Here is a 23,956-nt window from a genome sequence, read left to right as displayed (position 1 = left end):
GACAGAGGTAGAAGAACTACTCAGATCATTTACTAAAGTATAAGTACAAATACCACAGTGTAGAAATACTCTGTTACAAGTAAAGAGAGAGTTACCTCTGAGGTGTAGTACAGTATAAAGTACATGTACCTCTGAGGTGTAGTACAGTATAAAGTACATGTACCTCTGAGGTGTAGTACAGTATAAAGTACATGTACCTCTGAGGTGTAGTACAGTATAAAGTACTACATGTACCTCTGAGGTGTAGTACTGGTGTACTGGTTCATTGGGTACATTCATTAAATACATATTCATGTTATCAGATATTCATCATATTCATAAATCTTAACTGGTTCTTTAATCATCGCAGTAGTTCTGAGGAAGACAACAAATACACAAATACACACATTTAGTACTTTTATTGAGACCAAAACCATAATCCAATACAAAAACAGAAGGTACTTCATGAAATACAGCTTCCATCTTTAAAGCAGTAGAAGTACACGTTTACAATGTGAAGTACTGATCATTTCAATCAATATGAATCATGTGATGAACACATGTATTATAATAACAGACAGATTAGAGTCACTGTGATCTGCTCAACAACTGGTTCATTGCACAGAGAAAGTTTCTGTGAACTCAAAGTACACGAGTACACAGTTCCACATGAAGAACTCCTTCAACAGAAGATGATGCAGCACTGAACTGCTTCTGATCTTCATATTTATGTTCTTTAATGTCACAAAGAGCTCAGGAAGAAACTGATCACGAGCATTATTAGTGTGAGCAGACTTATTAACTCATCTTTGTTAGATTATTAACATTTCACCGCATGTTATGATGGTTCAGACACCCACAGACCTACAGAGACACTGAGGAACCGGAACTGAAGAACCCAAAGCCAGGATACAGAGGTTCAGTGAATGTGGTGTTGAAGGTGTGGAGGTGGATCAGTGTGTCTGAGGAGACTCTGTAGAAGGACAGAGAGCCAGCAGGACAGTCCACATACACTGCTACTCTACCAGAGAAGGAGGAGGAGGAGGAGGAGGAGGAGGAGGAGGAGGAGGAGAAGAAGAAGGAGGAGGAGGAGGAGGAGGTGATGTATGTTCTTGTCTTATTGTGACAGACATAGTAACCACCACCAGAGCACCACAGACTCCAGGACTGATCATTCATTCCAAACACACAGTCATCACTGTCTCCTCTCCTTCTGATTCCTCTGTAACTCACTGATATATGAACTCTTCCTCTCCACTCGACCTCCCAGTAACAGTGACCAGTCAGACCAGTTCTACACAGCAGCTGAGGACAGACATCAAACCTGTCTGGATGATCAGGATATGACTGAACCTCCTTCACATATCTCACCTTCCTGTTGTTGTCAGACAGTTTGAGGTTTCTGTTCACTGTGTTTGTGTCGAGTGTGAGTTCACAGGAATCTGACGGAGAGAACAAGACACAATACAGCTGCAGTTATTAATCTATCATCTGTTTGATGATGACATCAGAGATGTGAATGAGTGATGTCACAGTTTGAAGATGCTTTGTTTTCATGGATCAATCTAAATAAACACTTACATTTCCTCAGACCTGGTCTCAACCATCGGTCTCCAGCAGGCTCCACCCTGATGGGAGTATGGAGGTCAGACAGCAGCCTCAGTCCTGGACCATTGTAGCTCAGGTCCAGCTCTCTCAGATGGGAGGGGTTGGATCTCAGAGCTGAGTCCAGAGAAACACAGCCTTCCTCTGTGACCAGACAGCCTGACAGCCTGCAAACCACATACAGAAGAACCCTCTGTGAACATGTGGCGGTACGTTCTGGTCCATCTTTAGTTCAGATACAAGTTTAGGATCAACCTGGAACATCCTGCTGGAAGGTAATTCTGAGTCTAGAGCAGGGGGGCAACTATTGTTCCCAAGGGGCCGCATGAGGAACAGGGCCTGTTGTGGAGGGCCGGACCAACAGACTGAACTCAGTCCTGCTCAGTGTTACTCCACCTCTTTATATAAAGCAGTGTGTTGTTTGGTGTTGATGAGCTGTGAGTGGTGAGAGTAAATGTTATGATCAGTGGTGGAATGTAACTAGTATATGTGCTGAAGTACTGTACTCATGTACAGATTCAAGGTACTTTACTGGAGTATTTCTGTTTTATTCAACTTTGTACTTCTACTCCACTACATCTCAGAGGGAAATATTGTACTTGTTACTCCACTACATTAGTCTGCCAGCTTTAGTTACTAGTTACTTTGCACATTATAATGTTTCAAACCTTTAACTACACAAACTGACCAACAGAGTATAAAAGAGTTAAAATGAGCTCCACCGTAAACATCTGCAGCAGCAATAATCCAAACTCATATACATTTGTAATATCCATATATAATAGTAGAACACTGACGGGGATCATGTTGCTGTTAATTAGTACTTTTATTACTATAACTATTACTATACAAATGACCTCTTTCTGTTTGTCAGTTCAGTGCAGAAATCTGGTCTTTGTTGGGCTTGAACGAGTGACTGAAGTCAGGCTGAATGTGTGAGCTGAGATGTGAAGGACAGCTGACAGCTGATGTCAGTGAGAGAGGATCTGGATCTGGATTTGTTCAACTTCATCACAGAGAACGTTTGTTCACAGATGGAGGTCGATCCAAAGAGAAGCAGCATCTCCTGAGCATGCCTCCTCATGTGTGGAACGTTCTCCTCTTTGAGAGAAGAATATAGATCCAGCAGTGATACTGACTTAAAGTGCTCTGCAGTCCTGCATCAGACTGCAGGTCAATGAGCTGGAGCTGAACATCACTGGGAGCATCATCCACACTGCACGTGAAGGAGAAGACATCATGTTTCACTCTCAGCTGTTGTGAAGTCTTGAAATGGCCTTAAACTCAGCATGCAGTGCCCCTAACATGGATGATACCTGTGGAGATGTTCAACTGATGGTGTGGCTTCTTTCAGGGTGTGCAGGTGGGTGAGAGTGTTTCCTGCAACGTAGTCATGAAAGCCTTCACCAGGCTACATGTCATGTGCAGAGAGGCCCTTGCCTTGCAGTTTGGTATTCAGATCATTCATTAGTGCCGTCACATCAACAGCAAATGAAAGATCTGTGATCCAGTTTACATCAGAGAGCTCTGGGATGTTCTTGCCTTTCTTCTCACAGAGCTCTTGAATCTCTGCTCTCAGGTCCTGAACTCTTTGAAGCACTTTGCCCAGGCTGAGCCACTGACAGCTGTGTGTGAGCCTCTGTCACTGTGTTCAGTCTCATGCTGCTCCAAGAGTGCAACACACTGTCTGTGATTCAATGCTCGTGCCCTGATGACGTCAACTACTTTAGTTACATCATCAGTAACGTGGTTAAGTTGGAGCACTGACTTACACAACACATGCTGATGTATAACACAATGCAAACATACACAGTTCAGCTCTGGGTTGATTTCAGTCACTTTATCTTGCATCCGCTTCAAAAGTCAGACATTTGTCCCCGTCAGATTTGGACAACCATCGGTTGTGACGCATGCCAGTTTGTCCCATTTCAGTCCCAGCTTGTGGAAGCATCTACCTCCGTGAACACATCGCTCCCCGTCGTCCCTTTCATTGACTGCATTGCTGCAGCTCCTCTGTAATCACCAAGTCTTTCGTTATCCCACCTACACAGATGAGTAACTTGCTGTGTCGCGGACATCGCAGCTCTCGTCCAGAGCCAAGGAGAAGAGTTGGAAATGGTCTGCTTTTCTTTGCAGCTGAAGCTCCAGATGTCCCTCGATGTCCTCGATCCTCCTCGTTACGGTGCGCCTGGAGAGCTGCACATTCTCCAATGCCTCTTTATTCTGGGGGCCTAGTAGTGCAGCAGAGTCCACCAAACACTCTTTGATAAACTCCCCATCAGAGAATGGCTGACTGGTTTTTGCAATTGTGTGTGACGTCACAAAGCTGGTGTTGGCGGCTGCATCCCTGGATGTGTGAAGCTTGGTAAAAAGGCCTTGTTGCTTTAGCAGCTTAGCGAGCAAAGCCTCAGACGTCCGTGTCCGCTCTGCATCACTCAATGTTTCGTATTTCTCCGCGTGTTTCCTCTCGTAGTGACGATTCAAATTGTAATCCTTCAACACTGCGACTTGTTCTCCACAAACTAAGCACACGGCTTTACCTTTGACTTCAGTAAAACACACTTTAAAGTCCATGTTTTGTTAAAACTCTACACTCTGTGTCAGTCTCTCTTTTTTAACACAGGCTGACATGTTTGAGGGCTAACAGCTAACTCACATCTCCATAAACTCAGTTCACCAACACATTGCAGTGACGCTGCTGCTCATGTAACAGAGTTAATGATTCCACTTGCCATCACTGGCCATTGGTTGCTAGTACATACCTGCAAACTCATGAGCGGGGAAAAAGGTGACAAGCCCGAAACCCTGTTGGGGGGGGGGGGTTTCTTTCAACTGATTTGAAAGAAAGCTAAATTAGACCATTTGGGCGTCAAACTGGGAAACAGAAATTCCTATTTTAAATATGAGGTTTAAAATGTAGCATTCTGGTGTACTCTGAGAAGAAAATTAAGTGATAAAACATTTACTTTAAGCAAAAAACTAATTTATTATTCAGTTATTAATCACTATATCAGCTCTATTATTATTAACCTGTATTTAGACAAAATCAATAGAGACCGAGGTCTCATTTTTAAAAGTTTTGGTCAAATAAAAACAAAGATAGCAAGAGTAGAGAGAACCATCGCCTGTACAAATAAAGTGATTCGTTTTCATTGAACCCTGTTACTGTACGTCTTCATATTAACTTCCACTGTTACTGTACAGCTGGTAGAATTGTGGCCTATCTTCTATTTGCAATTAATATGCATTCAATCCAGTTAAATTATTTAAATGAAAATGATAATCTACTCTAACTAAGGTATCTTATCAAGAGTAAAATAATAGCTGTGATCTATACACTCCTCTGCATCAGCAACCTGCTGAAATGAAGGTACAGGCTCCTTAACCCTCTCATTACTTCAGGGTTCTTGAGAGCAACATGGGACTGTTGGTACACTGGCTGTGGTCATCACAGTGAACAGTGTGATGAGAGGACATTATCTCCTTGGAGCAGAGGCTGCATGTATCATACCTGCCTTATCAACGTATTTAAAACACTGTGACAGCAGGAAGCTGTACTCACGTCTGTTTAGACCTCCACCTTTATCCAGGCCCAGCTCCACCATTATCCAGGCCCAGCTCCACCTTTATCCAGGCCCAGCTCCACCATTATCCAGGCCCAGCTCCACCTTTATCCAGGCCCAGCTCCACCATTATCCAGGCCCAGCTCCACCTTTATCCAGGCCCAGCTCCACCTTTATCCAGACCCAGCTCCACCTTTATCCAGACCCAGCTCCACCTTTATCCAGACCCAGCTCCACCTTTATCCAGGCCCAGCTCCACCATTATCCAGGCCCAGCTCCACCTTTATCCAGGCCCAGCTCCACCTTTATCCAGACCCAGCTCCACCTTTATCCAGACCCAGCTCCACCTTTATCCAGACCCAGCTCCACTCACATCTCAGCCCTGCATCAAGCTGCGCTACACAACCAGCCTCCTCTCCCTGAAGCTCTTTGACCTCATCATCTCATCAGTATCATCCTCATTCTACTTTGAGTTAAAACAAACAACCTGCAACCAGATGCGCCGGTGTTCCGGTTTAACGTTAATGAGTGAGCGCGTGAACTGAACCGGAACACGGAGGGCTGCATGTTTCATCACGTTACGTTTTTTCCTTCTAAATCGTGATAATGACGAACGTTAACAGTCGACAAAGTTCCGCATGCAGTGGACGTTAACTTAACCCAGCAAGTCTGAACGGTAACGGAACATAACGGAACTTAAACTGTAACGGAGGGAAATGAAGACGCTGTAGACATCTGAACGCTGATTGGCCAAGACTCGTCACATCAAAGATGTTGTATTGCGAAGATCACGACATCACCTTTTCTCCTCGCCTCACTCCAATCTGAGAAACGCTGGCTGGCCAGTTGACCCCCCCCCCCCCCCCGAAAAAAAACTCTACGGATCTACACGATTCACGTGGATGATATATTTTTGATTCAAAACGGTGAATTTCACCGAGAAGTGACAAGTTTGCAGGTATGTAGTATTACTATATTATTTAAGTTATTGCTAATCCTTATCATTTTCATATTATTTCCTTGTTTAAATATCATTTACAACTTGTTATCATTAGTTCCCCACGGAGACCAGTAGATGTGTGTGTAACATTAGCGCCCTCTGCTGGCTGCTTGCAGACTTTAGTGGTGCGGCCGTTTTCCTGAACTAGTCTGAAGCAAGCTGTGTCCATGATAGGTTGATCTGTGACAAGCTCCGTTGATCTGTGACAAGCTCCGTTGATCTGTGACAAGCTCCGTTGTGAAACATCTCATTCGATATCTGAGATACATATATATATATATATATATATATATATATATATATATATATATATATATATATATATATATATATATATATATATATATATATATATATATATATATATATAGATATCTGTATGAGTTCCTTTTTGTTCGTATAATTGTTTTAATTTATAATTTCTAGAGCAAATGTTTTAAACTGATAACTGATTTAGCATTTAGCATTAGTAACATGCTAACAACAGCTAGCTTAAGTATTTGTCTCTTTAATTTGACAGTGTTCTGGAGCTTGTAACCACGACGTGTCCGTGAGAGTAACTGAAGCTGTTCTGTTTGTTACCAGATGAGCTGTCTAGCTATATGCTGTGCTGTGAATAAACGTCTGGTTGGAGCCATGAAGACATCAAGTGTGCCTGAATTAAACACAACGCAACCGAGAGAGTACACAACTGCTACACTCACACACGTTCACTAACATACATAAATTGAGAAGACAAACAACAACAAAAGTCGCCTTCAAAATAAAAGCAATGCAGCTCTATTCTGTGCATGATGTACACTTATTTACGTTTTATTCCTAATTTCCCAATGACCTCCCGCGGGCCAGACGCCAACAGCTCGCGGGCCGGACGTGGCCCGCGGGCCGTACAATGCCCAGGTCTGATCTAGAAGCTAACGTTTAGTTAAAGGTCCTTTGACACATTCCTACGCAGGTCTGCAGTTTATCATCTTATGTAAATCTGATTTGAAATAGTCATATAGTATGATAGTAATATAACAGTTGAATGGGTGAATTAATCCTGACCTCAGAGTCTCCAGTTCACAGTGTGTACTCTCCAGTCCAGCAGACAGCAGCTTCACTCCTGAATCCTGCAGGTCGTTGTTACTCAGGTCCAGGTCTCTCAGACTAGAGGACTGGGAGCTGAGAACTGAGGATAGAGCTTCACAGCTTCTCTCTGAGAGGTTGCAGTGTCTCAGACTGAAGGAAATAATGACATCTATGTTAAAATGTTTGCTAAGCAGCTGCATTTTTCAACCGGATTCCTATTTTTTTCCATGTTATAGTGTCTTGAGTGACTAACGGGGACAACAGTTCCTGAACTTGGTCAAGTATTGAGGTAGAACGCTAAGAAGTAAAACGTTGTTATTACCTTTCTCATTCCGTGTGATGTTTCATGTGACTTGTTGCCAAAGTTGGAGGGAGGAGTGCCATTGGACACCGTTTCAGTCAGATTTAGTTGTGTTGGAGTACAGAAAGTGTCGCTGAATATGTCAGTTACTTATAACAACAATCTGAGCCTGTCTGTGGCAACAACAAGCTCTTTTCGTGGACGTACGTTGACGTTGAGGAGTTGCCCTGAGCGATTACATTGCAGACCGTTTAGCGGCTGCCGTCTGCAGCGTCCTCCCTCAATACTGGACCAACTTGTCCCCATTAGTCACTTAGACACAAGGACAAAGGTCCAAGTTACCCTCTAAAGTTAAGAGAGATGTCTCAAATCATTTGAGACAAAACGTAACATGATCTGACCTCAGAGTCTCCAGTTCACAGTGTGTACTCTCCAGTCCAGCAGACAGCAGCTTCACTCCTGAATCCTGCAGGTCGTTGTTACTCAGGTCCAGGTCTCTCAGACTAGAGGACTGGGAGCTGAGGACTGAGGACAGAGCTTCACAGCTTCTCCCTGAGAGGTTGCAGCTACTCAGTCTGAAGAAGCAACAGAAAACAAGTAATACGTTATCACTCTCTGTTTGTTCCACTACCATCAGGAAGGAGAGACAGGACCATCAAAACCCGGACTAACAGGCTGAGGAACAGCTTCTTCCCCAGAGCGGTTTCCTCCATCACCCCCCACCCACTACCCCACCCAGCTCACACCGGACAGTGCTGCGCTGAAACAAATATAGTCAATAACACGTCACTTTAACTAAGCACATTTTTCACTTTGAAGCCATTGATGAATGTGCTTTATCTTGTTTTATCTTGTATATATTTATTTAATGTCTTGTTTTAAATTGTCTTGTCTTAATGTTTTTATACATTTTCCCCCTTAACGGATAAATATAATATAATAAAATAAAAATAAATGAAAATAGTCTCTCCTGTTGAAATATAGTCTTCATTGATTATTAAAGATTACTTACAGAGCTTTGTTGGAGGCTTTGACCACTGGCAGCAGCCTCAGAAGAGCCTCCTCTGAAGCAGAGTATTTCTTCAGGTCAAACACGTCCAGATCTTTTTCTGATGACAGTAAGATGAAGCCCAGAGCTGACCACTGAGCAGGAGACAGTTCATCTGTGGAGAGACGTCCTGACCTCAGGGACTCTTGGATCTGCTCCACTAGAGAACCATCATTCAGTTCATTCAGACAGTGGAACAGATTGATGCTTTTCTCTGGAGACACATTCTCACTGATCTTCTTCTTGATGAAGTGGACTGTTCTCTGATTGGTCTGTGAGCTCCTTCTTGTCTGTGTCAGCAGACCTCGTAGGAGAGTCTGATTGGTCTCCAGTGAAAGACCCAGGAGGAAGCGGAGGAACAAGTCCAGGTGTCCATTTGGACTCTGTAAGGCCTTGTCCACAGCACTCTGGTAGAGACGTGTTAGTTCAGGTTTGTCTCTAAAGACTTCAGACCAACAGGAGGTTGTTTGTTCTTCTGACAGCAGATTGACTCCAGAGTTGATGAAGGTCAGATGGACATGAAGAGCAGCCAGAAACTCCTGAACACTCAGATGGACGAAGCAGAACACCTTGTCCTGGTACAGTCCTCTCTCCTCTCTAAAGATCTGTGTGAACACTCCTGAGTACACTGAGGCTGCTCTGATATCGATGCCACACTCTGTCAGGTCGGATTCATAGAAGATCAGGTTCCCTTTCTGCAGCTGATCAAAAGCCAGTTTTCCCAGAGACTCAGTCATCTTCTTGCTCTCTGGACTCCAGTGTGGATCTGTCTCAGCTCCTCCATCATACTTGACCTTCTTCAGTTTGGACTGAACCACCAGGAAGTGGATGTACATCTCAGTCAGGGTCTTGGGCAGCTTTCCTCTCTTTCTGGTCTTCAACACATCCTCCAGAACTGTAGCAGTGATCCAGCAGAAGACTGGGATGTGGCACATGATGTGGAGGCTTCGTGAGGTCTTGATGTGGGAGATGATCCTGCTGGCCTGCTCCTCACCTGTGAATCTCTTCCTGAAGTACTCCTCCTTCTGTGGGTCAGTGAACCCTCTGACCTCTGTCACCATGTCGACACACTCAGGAGGGATCTGATTGGCTGCTGCAGGTCGTGTGGTTATCCAGAGGTGAGCAGAGGGAAGCAGTTTCCCCCTGAAGAGGTTTGTCAGCAGCACATCCACTGAGGTGGACTCTGTAACATCAGTCAGGATCTCATTGTTGGTGAAGTCCAGAGGAAGTCGACACTCATCCAGACCGTCAAAGATGAACAGAACCAGGAACTCTTCAAACCTGCAGATTCCTGCTTCTTTGGTTTCACTGAAGAAGTGATGAACAAGTTCCACCAAGCTGAACTGTTTCTCTTTTAGCACATTCAGCTCTCTGAAAGTGAATGGAAATGTGAACTGTATGTCCTGGTGGTCTTTGTCTTCAGCCCAGTCCAGAGTGAACTTCTGTGTTAAGACTGTTTTCCCAATGCCAGCCACTCCCTTTGTCATCACTGTTCTGATTGGTTCCTCTCCTCCAGGTGAGGCTTTAAAGAGGTCTTCTTGTCTGATGGTTGTTTCTGGTCTGTGTGGTTTCCTGGATGCTGTTTCAATCTGTCTGACCTCATGTTCATCATTGACCCCTGCAGTCCCTCCCTCTGTGATGTAGAGCTCTGTGTAGATCTGATTCAGAAGGGTTGGGTTTCCTGCTTTAGCGATCCCCTCAAACACACACTGGAACTTCTTCTTCAGGTTACATTTGAGTTCACGCTGACAAACTGGAGCAAGAAGTCCTGAATGAACACACAACAAAGAAGATCAATGAGTCAAAGAATAGATTTCAACATGTCATTTCCTCAAAGAATGAGTCAATGAATATATGTTGGTCCATCTCTTGAGACATTCGTAAACGTCCCATTTATCCTGAAGAAAGATCGTAGAAATGTATGAAAGTATAAAAGTATAACTATTATAACCTGGAACCCTTTTGATTTCAAAGTATAACCATCACAACATATAGCTTGTTTACACTTTTTATAACCATCATAATATAACTTGTTTTATTTTATGAAAGCTGTGATTTAACATATAGACTGTTTAGAGTTAGACACTTTGTGTAACATAGTCACTTGAGCCTTATACAGTGCTTCTGGTTCGAACAGGATCAAACCAGTTAAAACCAGTTACATTCTGTGTCAGCTCTAGAGAGAGGAGGACTCATGTGTGAGTGACACATGAAATGAAGGAGGTGCCAGCCTTAGATCAGCAGAAAAAGCAGCAGAAAAACGATTTGGGCTTCTTCCCACCCAGAGAATGGGATAGACTTCTTACCCACTCTAAAGGGAACGGAAGACACTTTAGGGGTCTTACCCCCTCAGAGATGGCCAAAATAAGACCCTTTTAGTTACCCAAAATAAGACCCCTTTTGCTAGCAGAGGACAGCATAAAAAGGAGAGATGGACTCCCCCTCCAAAAAAGTAGGAATGTCAGAGAGCTGACTGAAAGCCTGCACTGACAGGAGAACAGCAGAGCAGAGAGAAGAAAAAGGGGGGCCTTTTTCCCCCCAACTAGTGGACCTTATAGCAAAATCAGTGAAAGCTGATAAAGAGGAGAAGTTATTAAAAGAGGAATGTTAAAATTAGAAAAGATTTAATTGAATTAATTAAATTTTAATTAAAACTGTTTCATTGAATTGAAATTGTTTAATGTGATTGTTGTGTGAACAACTTAAATAAAAACACAGCCTTACATTTTGAAAGTGTCTGAAGTAAAACAAAGTACTCTGGTCCTTCAGAACAATGTACCCCTCTTCCCCTGTCCGTTAACGGTGCGATAAGATGTGACGACTGAAACATGCAGAGGAGCTTAAGGTAAGTTCTCTGGGTGAAGACTTGGCAGTGTTAGTCATTAAATGGTGAGAATGTTCACAATAGGCAATAGTAAAGTATAGACGATGTACATAACTATTACATACAGGGTGTTAGGGTTACATCCCATTGAGAGCGCCTAGGGCATTAGCTGTAAAAGACTTTCAAGAAGACAATTAATTCCAAAATCCTAACGATTTAGCTACGGGGTGAGATAAAAGGCCGAATGTATTGTTCCAACACCTCAAGGAGGAACGCATATCCTCGTAGGTGGGACAGCCGACGGAGTAACCACCGTGTTAGGTGCGAAAGACTTCCCCGCCTAGAAACGGGGCAGGAGCCGCTCACGCTACAATCCAGCATGTTAAATCTTTAGAGAAATCCTCTTACTGCTCTGCAGACAGTCAGCCAGCTCCTCCTGCTTCATTCTCCTCAGGAAGTGCAGTGTGATCTTCACAAATGCCTCTCTGCTGCTCCTCCTCTGCTCTTCATCCTCACCGTCCAGCACCTCCTCATCCTCCCTCTGACTCTCTAAGCATTCTGGGTAATCTGAACTCACAACCTTCTGGATCTTCTTCAGCTCGTTCTTCACAAAAGTGACGATGTTCTCCTCCAGCAGCTGGAACAGAATATTCTATGAATGACACAAACTAAAACCATGGAACCAAACATCAGATCCATGTTGGACAGACTGACAATCCACTGGTCTACAAAGTGCAGCATGGAGATGATTGTGAACACAATAGATGTAAAAGTAGTTGTACATGTACAGACCATAAATATGGAGTCCAGGTGTGTTTGATGCTGCTGGGCAGACGGACCTCTGGGAACCTCTGAGCTCTCCTGGTCCTCTCTGTGGAGGAATCATGAAGAATCAGCTCACATTGTGTCTGTCCACACAGAGACCAACACAAAGACGGTTCCTCCAGACAGTAAAGTCTTGATCGTAGTGCTGATATCACTGGTTTGGAACCAGAGCCTCGGACTCAAAAAGGTCCCGGTACCCAAGAAGAGGAACGACTCCAGACTGTATGTGAGAAGTGGACGTAGTCATAGTGACGTCTCTCATTGGTTTGTGGACTGATGTTTTGAAGCCTCAAGTTTGGCTATTTCGTCGTCATCATTTTGTTTTTTTTGCAACCAGTGAACAGGAAGTGATCATATCTGGACTGAGGAGGAGTGACGTAGAGACGCCGTATACGTCTCTGGTAGAGACCTGTCAATCACGGTGTAGCCCCGCCCTAAAGCATCCCCTGCTTTATGGTCTGTTTGACTCTAAATGGACCATAATGTACTAAATGAACATCATGCTGTATTGAAGAAGACTTGAAACTAGAGATTGAGACCATAAACTCATGTTTACAATGTTTACTGAGGTAATAAATCAAGAGAGAAGTAGAGTCATTTTCTCATAGACTTCTATACAACCAGAGGAGTCGCCCCCTGGTGGACACTAGAGAGGATGCAGGTGTGGACCTGGTGTTTTTTGACATTTCCTCTGGGGTAAACGTTACATGGCTGCCCGATCCAAAGTTGTGGCTAACTTCGAGGCTACCACCCTTCACTTTAAAGAGCAGCAGGTGACAAACGAGCCAGTTTGAAGGAGACTACAACTTAGTTTAGCGCCTCAGAAAACGACGTTGTCACAAATTAGTTTTAGACGCTTTAGAAACAGGAAGGAGTTTCTGTAACCAATCGATCGAGAGAATAAAAGCAGCGTTTTGAATTTAAATCAGGTGAGAATAGAGGTGTTTATGAACGCTCCACTGGTTCCCTGGATAATTCATTACCTGGGCGTTTGGCCACTGTTTCTGAAACACAGCGGCGGATCCATGGACCTGTCGCTCTTCATGGACACACAGCTGGGTTCAGGTTCATCAGAGTCCAGTCTCTTAAGAGTCCTGTTAGACAGAGAGAACAAAAAGGAAATTCACCTTTTAATCTTCAGCTACAGAAGCTTCTGGAAGACAAGAAACTATCAACAAGAGAATGAAAGTAGTCCATGAATATGAGATATGAGTTTACAGATTATTAAAATCCCCAAACTGTCAGTCACCATCTTCATTAGAGACTGACCCCATCACATCAATACAGCATCACAGAAAGAGGAGCGTCTGTGTTCATGATATGATGACCAAAGCGCTTTACAAGTACAGTCCATTTACACACACACACACACACACACACACTCACACGTACTCACACACATAGACAATAGAGATGTTCATGAACGCTCCACTGGTTCCCTGGATAATTCATTACCTGGGCGTTTGGCCACTGTTTCTGAAACACAGCGGCGGATCCATGGACCTGTCGCTCTTCATGGACACACAGCTGGGTTCAGGTTGATCAGAGTCCAGTTCAGGGTCCGGTTCCCTGAGGTCCCTGTTAGACAGAGAGGAAGACCACCAGAGAAGTTTCAGTGTGCAGTTTCTACTTTAAGAAGGTTTGTTCTTTCACATGTTTTGTGACTAACTGATGATGACTTACGTTACAAATGGCTCCTCCATGGACCCGTCACTCCTTAAGGACCCACAGCTGGGTCCAGGTTCAGGTCCAGGTCCAGGTTTAGTTGGACCAGGTCCTTCCATGGCGAATGGGAACTCCTAATAGATAATTCAACTGATTTTTAATGCAGAGTATTTGTCAAAATGTAAACAAATATAGACTAAAACAATGGGTCAGAAGTAGTTGTCTTGCTGTTTCACACCCCCCCCCCCCCACACCCCAAAGCATTGTGGGAGCTGTAGTTCCAAAACTTAGAACATGATTATAGTAACAGCAGTTACAAAATCCATCAATATGAACTTTCTTAATAACTGTTTGCGTTTCTTCAACATTGTCACAGACTGTTTTATTTTGAAGGGGAAATGTTACTGAACTGCTGAGTTTACCTTTAGAGAATCAAACAAAGAACGCTTACGCTTTCTTCAAACAGACGATTCCAGAAGAGGCTCACTGGAGGGTGTGTCACAGGTGAGCTGTTTCCTGGTACGACTCATCTCTGCTGGCAGCAGGCCAGGTAGGAGGAGCTAAAACAGGAGCAGATTTTCACAATAAGAGCCTTGTTTTGAAGTGTTGTGAGTCGTCATGCTCTGAAAACCAGTTCAACCAGTTCAACTATTTTAACCAGTTCAACCAGTTTAACCAGTTACACTGTTCCATCAACACCAGACACACTGGAGGAGTTTATTCAAGCACAGTAACAAGTACAATGTTGAGGTACTTATACTCCACTTGAGTATTTTCAACTTCTCTTGTAGTGTTAACTATTCTACACCTTAGAGGTACATATTGTGCTTTATACTGTACGCTGTGTGAGTAGTAAGAGTGGAGAAATATTGTTGTGCACACTAGTGTTGGTTAAATGCTCGGCTGTAGTTTTGTTCTTCTTTGAACCCTGATTCGTCTGGCTGGCTTAGTAAGCCAGTGCTCATGCTTTCCTATTATCTGTGTGAGCTTCGTGTTCAGGTAGTCGCATGCTTCTTGCAGGGACTACATTTTGTGGAACCTACTTTCTTCTCAGTGGAGGTAGAAAGGTAGTGTTTAGAATTTCAGTGTATCGTAGGGGGAAGAGTACTGTTAACACTATTTCTATACTGTGTGGCCTCAAATAGTTCAGTAGCTGCTCTTGTATAGACAGCCTAGTGATTGGTGCATTTCAATGACTCTCTGATTTTGTGTAGGTAAGCTGTGCTGTTTGGTAGCACTGGTTCTGTGTGGTAGTGTTACTTTGTGTTAGTGGTTTGGCTTACTTAGGGGGAGCCCATTTTTGGGTGCGCTACCTTGTAGAGATTTGTTTCACATAAAGTTGTTTTTGTGATCTCACAATGAAGTCTGATGTTCAAGAGATCAGTGACGGTCCTACAATAGAGCAGCTGGCTCAATGTACCAAAGCCCTGCTCATGTCTGTTGCAGAGCAGTACCATCTTGAAATTGCTCAAACGTCCCTTAAGAAAGGTCAGCTTAGAGCTAAGGTAGTCACTGCACTCATTGAACAGGGAGTATTGCCCCGTGAATCCAGTCAGCCTGATGAGGAGCAGGGCTTACATGTGTCTGCAGGTTTAACTGTTGGGAAGACGGAACAAGTAATCTTAAAGTCTCAAGATGCTCAATCTGTACGTTTGCGAGAATTGGAATTGCAATTCAGAATAAAAGAGCTAGAGATGGAGGCTAAGGAAAGAGAAGAGGTGAGGAGGTTTGAGATGGAGAGGTTGAGACAAGTACATGAGGAGAAAATGAAGGAGCTGGAGTTGAGGTCAAGAGCTAAAACTGAGCAGGCTAATTCTTATACATCTAGTCCTCGTTTTGATGTAGCTAAGAACATAGCCTTAGTTCCTCATTTTGGTGAGAAGGAGGTAGAAAAGTACTTTTCCCATTTTGAGCGTGCTGCTACCACCTTAGCATGGCCTAAAGAATTCAGGACACTACTGTTGCAGTGTGTACTGACAGGTAGAGCTCAGGAGGCTTATTCATCTTTAACTCTGACCCAGAGCTCAGATTATGACATCGTTAAGGCAGCCATCTTGCGTGCCTATGAGTTGGTCCCTGAGGCCTACAGACAGAGGTTTAGAGGGTATCGTAAGGTGGAGAAGCAGACATTTGTGGAGTTTGCTCGAGAAAAGGAAATCATTTTCACTAGGTGGTTCACATCACAAAAGGTTGTGACCAAGGAGGAACTTCAGGAGTTGATTATTCTGGAAGAATTTAGAAATTGTGTCCCTGAAGTGGTGGCCACCTATCTGAGTGAGCAAAGAGTGACCAAAGTGGAGGAGGCTGCTGTGCTTGCCGATGAGTATGTCTTGGCTCATAAAACAGTCTTTAGTGGCAAAACCGGTGAGACTAAGAGCTTAGTGTCACGACCCGGCTCAAAAGGCCGCAACATGAGGGAGACAAGACGAGTTATAAAAGTAATAAATAGACATTTATTTAATGAACCAACTAACAGACCTAAACCAAACAAACAAACAAACAAACAAACAAACAGCCAGCCAGGTCCTCCAAACACATTAGCCTCTCCTCACACCTTTTGTTTAAGACCTGGAAGCAATTCAGTTCTCATTAGGACTTGCTTTTATTGCAAAAAGCCTGGTCATTTCATAGCAAACTGTCATGCTCTCAATAACAAGTCAGAAGGTACTAAGCCTGTAGGGCTAATAGATTCAGTACCACAGCAGTTGCCCTGTGTAGTTGGTCCTTGTCAGACCAATAAAAAACGCACTGAGCATGACTCCTTTGCACCATTCCTTATGGAGGGTTCAATAGCAATTTCTGATTCTGAGAAGCTCGTCCCAATTCGCATCCTTACGGATACAGGAGCCTCTCAGTCCTTGTTTTTGGCAGGAGTTTTGCATCTCTCTGAGAAGACCTCCACTGGTAGCAGTGCTTCAGTCCAAGGATGTGGGATGAGGTGAATTAAAGCCCCATAGCATGTTGTGTATTTGCAATCTGGGTTGGTTACAGAACCTGTCGTGGTGGCGATTCGTCCCCAGCTTCCTTTAGGGGGAGTAGACCTGATTTTGGGTAATCATTTGGCCGGAGGGAAGGTGTTTCCTGCTCCCATTGTAGTGGACAGACCAACAGGCTCCGTAGTTGACAATTACCAGAGTGCTGATCTGTCATCTCGGTTGCCTAAAGTCCTTCCTGCTTGCATTGTAACTCGTGCCCAGTCAAGAAAGTATGAAGATGTGGTGAATTTATCTGAAGTGGCTCCACCTGTTGACAGTCTAGAGGCTGATCCTGATCCTTCTGTAACTTCTGAGTTGCCTCTAGATAAGCTGTCCACTAACTCTGTTGGAAATGAGTCTACTGAAGTTAAATTGACCTGTCCTGTCACTGTGCCGGCTGGGCCTGACACACAGTTGAAGGTTGGCAAGGAACAGCTGATAGCAGCCCAGAAGGCTGACCCTCCTTTGGCCTTTGGTTCCCACAATGGTGACATTGTAAGGTTGATTGAGCAGCGTGCTTGTCGTGTCGTGTCCCACGGGAAGAGTCCAGATGCAGCCGGAGGTTCAATACTTAAAACAGCATGGTTTTGGATGACACCCTTATGGCTGTCATCTTAAGGAAGGGAGTGTTACGTATGGTTCTATGTCCTGCTGTGAATGTTTGTGCTTGTGTGTGTGTGTGTGTGCGCATGCGTGTGTATTCTGTGTCTTTTCACTTCTAGGTGCAGCTCCCTGACGAGTGATTGAGGGCACCTGGATGAAGATGTGGGTTACCTATATAAGCACCTCCTTGCTCTGCCCTCGCTCTCTCTCATCTGCCTGGCACCAGACCCGGGTCTGCAGTGGGATTTGCACACAACAGTTTACTTGTGTCCTGTAAATAAACTGGCAACTGTGGTTGTTTTTAACCTAACTTGGTGTTGTGTCCCTCCTATATGTTGCGACTCCCGAGCCGGTCGTGTACTTTATACTGTACTACATCTCAGAGGTACATATAGTACTTTATACTGTACTACATCTCAGAGGTACATATAGTACTTTATACTGTACTACATCTCAGAGGTACATGTTGTACTTTATACTGTACTACATCTCAGAGGTACATATTGTACTTTATACTGTACTACATCTCAGAGGTACATATAGTACTTTATACTGTACTACATCTCAGAGGTACATGTTGTACTTTATACTGTACTACATCTCAGAGGTACATATAGTACTTTATACTGTACTACACCTCAGAGGTACATATAGTACTTTATACTGTACTACATCTCAGAGGTACATATTGTACTTTATACTGTACTACATCTCAGAGGTACATATAGTACTTTATACTGTACTACATCTCAGAGGTACATATTGTACTTTATACTGTACTACATCTCAGAGGTACATATAGTACTTTATACTGTACTACATCTCAGAGGTACATATTGTACTTTATACTGTACTACATCTCAGAGGTACATATAGTACTTTATACTGTACTACATCTCAGAGGTACATATAGTACTTTATACTGTACTACATCTCAGAGGTACATGTTGTACTTTATACTGTACTACATCTCAGAGGTACATATAGTACTTTATACTGTACTACATCTCAGAGGTACATGTTGTACTTTATACTGTACTACACCTCAGAGGTACATATAGTACTTTATACTGTACTACATCTCAGAGGTACATATAGTACTTTATACTGTACTACATCTCAGAGGTACATGTTGTACTTTATACTGTACTACACCTCAGAGGTACGTACTTTATACTGTACTACATCTCAGAGGTACATGTAGTACTTTATACTGTACTACATCTCAGAGGTACATATAGTACTTTATACTGTACTACATCTCAGAGGTACATATTGTACTTTATACTGTACTACATCTCAGAGGTACATATAGTACTTTATACTGTACTACATCTCAGAGGTACATGTTGTACTTTATACTGTACTACACCTCAGAAGTACATATTGTACTTTATACTGTACTACATCTCAGAGGTACATGTAGTACTTTTTACTGTACTACGTGTATCTGACAGCTTTAACTACTTTATAGATTCAGATTAATATAAAATTAAATCTATAATAAATGATGACGTATTATTATAGGTACATACACTCATTAAATGTGTTTTTGTATTTTACTGTGAAATCTGTTCACTAACATGTAGTTTACTTTTGTTCCAGCAGATGGCGCCACGTGACTGGTTTCTGCAGCACGAGGGACTTTCCCAGTGTTTGTTCTGACACGTGGTGTGATGACGTAATGCGGGCCAAAGCCTCTTCCTCATTTAGTGATGCAGTTATTTTTACAGGTTAAAATAAAAACTCTTTATTTTATTGCTGCGTTCATAAAATAAATCCGATGAATTCAAACACTTCATGTATTTATTTTAATTTAAATAAATATTTAATTGGTATATAACATATTAATTAATATTTAATTGTATTTATGATGCGTTCACAGTTGTAACGTTAAAGTAAATTCAGATCTCCTGGTAAACTCTCTTCAACATAAACACAAATAAAAGATAAATGAACCGTTTTTAATCCGCTTCTTTTATTAACTTTATATATTTTATATTATTATTATTATTATATGTTATTATTATATATTATATTCATATCTTTGGTGTAACGTTCAGAGAATGACGGAGCGACTCACCGACTCACAGTAATAACGTCTTTATGTTCAAACCAGCGCACAATAACTCTCTAACACTCTCATGTTCACACACAACCAACTGTGACTACAGTAAACACGGCTCACACGAGTCTACGAGGTACTTAATGTACTTTATACTTTACTTTACCTTCAGAAGGAGTACTACACACGGAGGACTCAACATTCAGAGGAAGTTACAGTTTAACCAGGAAACTACAGGAAGAGGTGAGAAATACACCAAGTACTACCGCAGTATTTATACAGTAATACAGTCTGTTTTTATACTGTGAACACAGAGACATGGAGGCTCCAGACCAGCAGCGAGACCAGGACCAGCAGCGATAACACTAATCCAGAAAGAAAAGGGTCAGAAGTCCACACGGAGAACTACTAGTACTTCTACTTCACTGAGGTAGTTGTGTAGTACTGTCACTGGTAGTGGAGTATTTACACAGTGTAGTATTAGTACTTTTCCTGAAGTAATGTTGTCAGAGTCACAACACCAGAGTCTCTAGATGTGTCGCTAGTAAATAAGTCACCATGAGAGTTTAGAAAGTCACCAGATTTAGTGAGAAAGTCGCCAAGTTAATTAATTAACGCCGACAATTATACCATCAAGCGTTAACGCAGTTTTTATTATGAAGCGGACATTTTTAACACAAATATAGCACCAGCTATTTGAAGGTACAATTTCAGTTCAGTTTGTACTTCATAAAGTATCTTAATTGGTAAAGTTAAGATGTTTGATTGTTGTTTGGATGTGGTCAGAAATGTCCTGAACAAATACATATCAGTAAGTCAGATATCATTCATTTAATTATCTTTCATCAATCCTCAAATCAAAGAATAAAGACACTTCATCCACAATGTAGCTTTAACTCACGAGATGCAGGTAACATGTTTTATACTTAATGTTAATATAATTAATTTAATCTTATTTCCACATTATGCAATTTATATATACGCTTAGTTGACATCTTATTTTGGAAACCGGATGTTGTCTCACGTTAAAACTTTCTCGCTTCGTAGACATCTTATTTTGGAAACCGGATGTTGTCTCACGTTAACTTTCTCGCTTCGTTGACATCTTATTTTGGAAACCGGATGTTGTCTGACGTTAATCTTTCCGCTAACTTTGCAAACTCCTTATAGGCGCACTAACAGTCACGTGTCTGCTGAGTTGAGCGCAGTTTTGTCAAAGTGACGTCAGTGAACTCAAACAGTCCTAAATCTGAAATAAAGAGCTTTACATGAGCTGCTGAAACAAGGACACGGACATATTTCTAAACATTGTCATCATCACAGGTTTATTATCTAACATGATGAGTCTTTGGACAATGCCACGTAGTAACAACAGAGTAGATCTCTGTGGTCTGTTCCTCTTGCTCTCCCTTTAAAAACACGGTTCTTCTCTTCTTCCTCACTAGAAACGCGCTCTACAACAACAGTCCATGAGCAGTTACCTCTCCTGTGTGGCCCAGTGGGAGCCTCTCATCCCCGGGGAGGTGGACTGGGTTTCTCTCTGTGTCCGCAGGTCCGAACCCAACAGCCTTCATGCACGATGTCTGAACGTTTGCTGCTCCGTCTTTACTTTCACTTCCTCAGACACTCCCCATGCTGCAAGAGGCCACAAGAGGCCACAAGAGGCCACAAGGTGTCGCTGTTGACCAGCAGACAACAACTCTACTGTTATAAATGACGCACATGTTCCTTCAGTTCTCTGCTGACTGAAAGAGTCTGTGATCTCCATATGAACTAAAACAACCAACATGTATATTTATGTATATATATATATATATATATATACACCTCAGAGGTATTCATTGTACAGGACTTGTATATGAAGGAGTTTAAAACGTGTGTGTGTGTGTGTGTGTGTGTGTGTGTCTGTGTGTGTGTGTGTGTGTGTGTGTGTGTGTGTGTGTCAGGGCGTAGCAGAGGCCGAGCTGGAGGAAGACTTGGAGAGAACGTTCAACATCTTCTTCTCCAGCAGCGCTGAAGCGGTGAGGAGACTCACACACGAGGAACACGAGTCACGTGATCACTAAAGATATGAAACACGACAATAAACACGTTTGTCTCTCAGGAGAAGCGTCCGGCTGTCAGCACCAGAGGAGTCTGTGCTCGAGGTGAAGCATGAACACATATATGTTTATATATATATATATACGTATAACACACAGAGTCCTGACTGTGTGTGTGTGTGTGTGTGTGTGTGTGTGTGTGTGTGTGTGTGTGTGTGTAGGGGGTCTGTTCGTGGGTCTCCCGCAGCAGATAAAGCTCAGCTGCATGCTGACGGAGGCCGACCTGCAGTTCTACGTCAGCCAGTACGGAGAGCGAGGCTTCAGGTCAGAGGTCACTGTCACCTAAAGTCAACCCTCACACATCTGAACACAATAAGAACCGAACACGTTATAATGAACCATGAACTGTGTTTATCTGCTGACTCATGACTCATGACTCATGACTCATGTAAAGTGAATCACTGAGAGCAGTTAAAGCTGTGATCGACGTCGTGGACATGTTGTCCCACAAAGGGACTCGGTGTGAGAGTTGTTTAGTTTAGTTTTTATTTGTTCGAGAGGGACAATGTACATTGATGAACACTTTAAATTAAAATGTAAATGCACCCAATTACAGCCGCAAGGCTGATTTCCATTGTCTGTCCCGCTGCCAGAATGTACAGGCTGAGTGTCCTAAAGGAAAAGGTCATGCCAAAATGCAATAGTAATAAACTAAAATCAATTAGTCTGTAGCTGACAATACACAATAGTTCGATAATAAAAAGTTAACAATGGATAAAAAAGGAATCGCATGTATATATATAAAAGAAATTAGAAAAAAATGTCAGTGTAAGGAAGACATTTCATATTCATCGTATTGCACCCAGATATATTGCACATAAGGGCATTAATTAATTTGCACATTTAAGGTTTCATTCATTCATATAGCATTAGTGCATCACATATCCATGACACTAATACTGCTAACCCAGGTTAAACTATCTATGTGCACAAGTTTGGGTGGACAACAGCCATCCCTTCATGTGCTTTTTACAAGTGCTGAAGTTTGGGCACTCCCTAACGGAGGATGGTGAAGTGTTCCAGAGGGTGCCGCCTTTGACAGACAGAACCGTCTGACCAAAGGTGGTGCGCCTGTGTGGGATGACACAGTCGCCTCTGTCGGAGGCTCTGGTGACTCTAGTCGCAGGGCCGCAGACAGGTCTCTGTTTGATGTACTCGTTCAGCGGAGGAGGTGCCAGACCATTTAGGACTTTGTAAATGATGCTGGCTTCTTTAAGGCTGATAAGGTTGTTAAAACTTAAAAACTTATGTTTGTTCAGGATGTGGCAGTGATGTTACAGTACAGATCCTTGAGGAACACCTACAGGACATTCAAGACAGGGAGACCTAACACCATCTACAGTAACAGATTGTTTCCTGTTGGATAAGTATGATTTGAACCAGTTCAGAGCATGGGTGGAAAAGTTGAAATGGGTTAACCTGGACAGTAGGATTTGGTGATCTACAGTGTCGAAAGCTCTCTTGAGATCTAAAAAGATAGCACCGACACATGCATTCTTGTCCAACAGACCCTTGATCTTTTCAATAAGGACACACAGGGCCGTCTCAGTCGAGTGGTGGGCACGAAAACCAAACTGCATAGGATGCAACAGGGGATGGTCTTTGTTTAGATGCTCTACAGGAAGTTGGGCAACCCATTTCTCTGCTATTTTTGATATTATCGGTAAGATGCAGATTGGTCTGTAGTTAGACATATCAGATTTTTTCCCAGACTTGAAGATTGGGGTTACCACCACCACCTTCCAGGCTGAGGGGACCACTGCATGTTTAAGGGATAGGTTAACCAGATGAGTTACGGGTTGGACCAAGGAGTCCTTATGTTCTTTAAAGAAGTTGGCGTTAAAGCCAAAGACATCCTTGGCTTTGGAGCTTCTCATACCACTGATGAGCTTGGCTGCCTCTGAGTCAGTTATTTCAGTGATCTTGAAGACAGGTTGGATAGAGTTGACCGGGCTCTCACTACATTCAGGAGAGGAGAAGAGCTTGGCTATCTCATCCACTGACTCCAAAACAAAGTGGTTTAGACTAGTAGCCAGAGTGATGGGATCCCTCACTAGAAAGTTATTTATAGAGAGCTCTAGTTCCTTGTCCTGTTTGCATTTACGGCCAACCAATTTGTTAATGTTTTGCCAGATCATTTTACTGTTACCTTGTGCATTTGCGATGATTTCCAGGAAAAAGTTGGCTTTAGCCTTACGTAACGTCTGAGTAACTTTATTTCTGCTCGTTGTAAATTGTAATCTGTCGGTACCCAGGCCGGTCTTCAGCGACTGTTCCAACAGTATGTCTCTAGCAGACATGAGCACTCTACATTCCTCATTCACCCATGG

The 23,956-nt window shown here is 42.8% G+C and overlaps 2 protein-coding genes and 1 long non-coding RNA gene across 6 annotated transcripts in view; 1 reads left to right on the top strand and 2 right to left on the bottom strand.

Annotated features, from left to right (window-relative positions):
• LOC142952837 (protein NLRC3-like) overlaps positions 1–21,157 on the bottom strand; it is a 77,090-nt gene extending 55,933 nt beyond the window's left edge. For 3 of the 4 annotated variants that reach the window (XM_076094814.1, XM_076094816.1, XM_076094819.1), the window contains exons 1-3: positions 21,006–21,157; positions 14,333–14,441; positions 13,964–14,015 (exon numbers count right to left, since the gene is read on the bottom strand). In XM_076094814.1, coding sequence (XP_075950929.1) covers positions 13,964–14,000 — 37 coding nt within the window. In that variant the 5' untranslated portion in view covers positions 14,001–14,015; positions 14,333–14,441; positions 21,006–21,157. Of the gene's footprint in view, positions 1–13,963; positions 14,016–14,332; positions 14,442–17,630; positions 17,694–19,690; positions 19,756–21,005 lie in introns of all 4 variants that reach the window. The other variant, XM_076094815.1, reaches the window with a different exon arrangement.
• LOC142953028 (protein NLRC3-like) lies at positions 388–13,919 on the bottom strand. Its single transcript, XM_076095096.1, has 9 exons — positions 13,900–13,919; positions 13,672–13,794; positions 13,200–13,310; positions 10,874–10,878; positions 8,532–10,335; positions 7,921–8,094; positions 7,195–7,368; positions 1,561–1,751; positions 388–1,421 (listed from the first exon to the last, which is right to left on the bottom strand). The coding sequence occupies exons 1-9, from the start codon at positions 13,917–13,919 to the stop codon at positions 844–846; spliced, it is 3,180 nt and encodes a 1,059-aa protein (XP_075951211.1). The 3' UTR covers positions 388–843.
• A 313-nt stretch (positions 21,158–21,470) lies between the features above and the next one.
• Positions 21,471–23,311, top strand: LOC142952852 (uncharacterized). Its single transcript, XR_012954734.1, has 3 exons — positions 21,471–21,671; positions 21,788–21,890; positions 22,886–23,311. It is a non-coding gene; the product is annotated as an uncharacterized LOC142952852 (long non-coding RNA).
• The last annotated feature ends 645 nt before the right edge of the window (positions 23,312–23,956 follow it).

The sequence above is a fragment of the Anarhichas minor genome, unplaced genomic scaffold, assembly GCF_050575085.1.
Source record: "Anarhichas minor isolate MPS153535 unplaced genomic scaffold, ASM5057508v1 ptg000018l, whole genome shotgun sequence".
Classification (NCBI taxonomy): Eukaryota; Metazoa; Chordata; class Actinopteri; order Perciformes; family Anarhichadidae; genus Anarhichas; species Anarhichas minor.
Note: the sequence above shows the minus strand (reverse complement) of the source record. Positions and strands in the feature narration are given on the sequence as shown.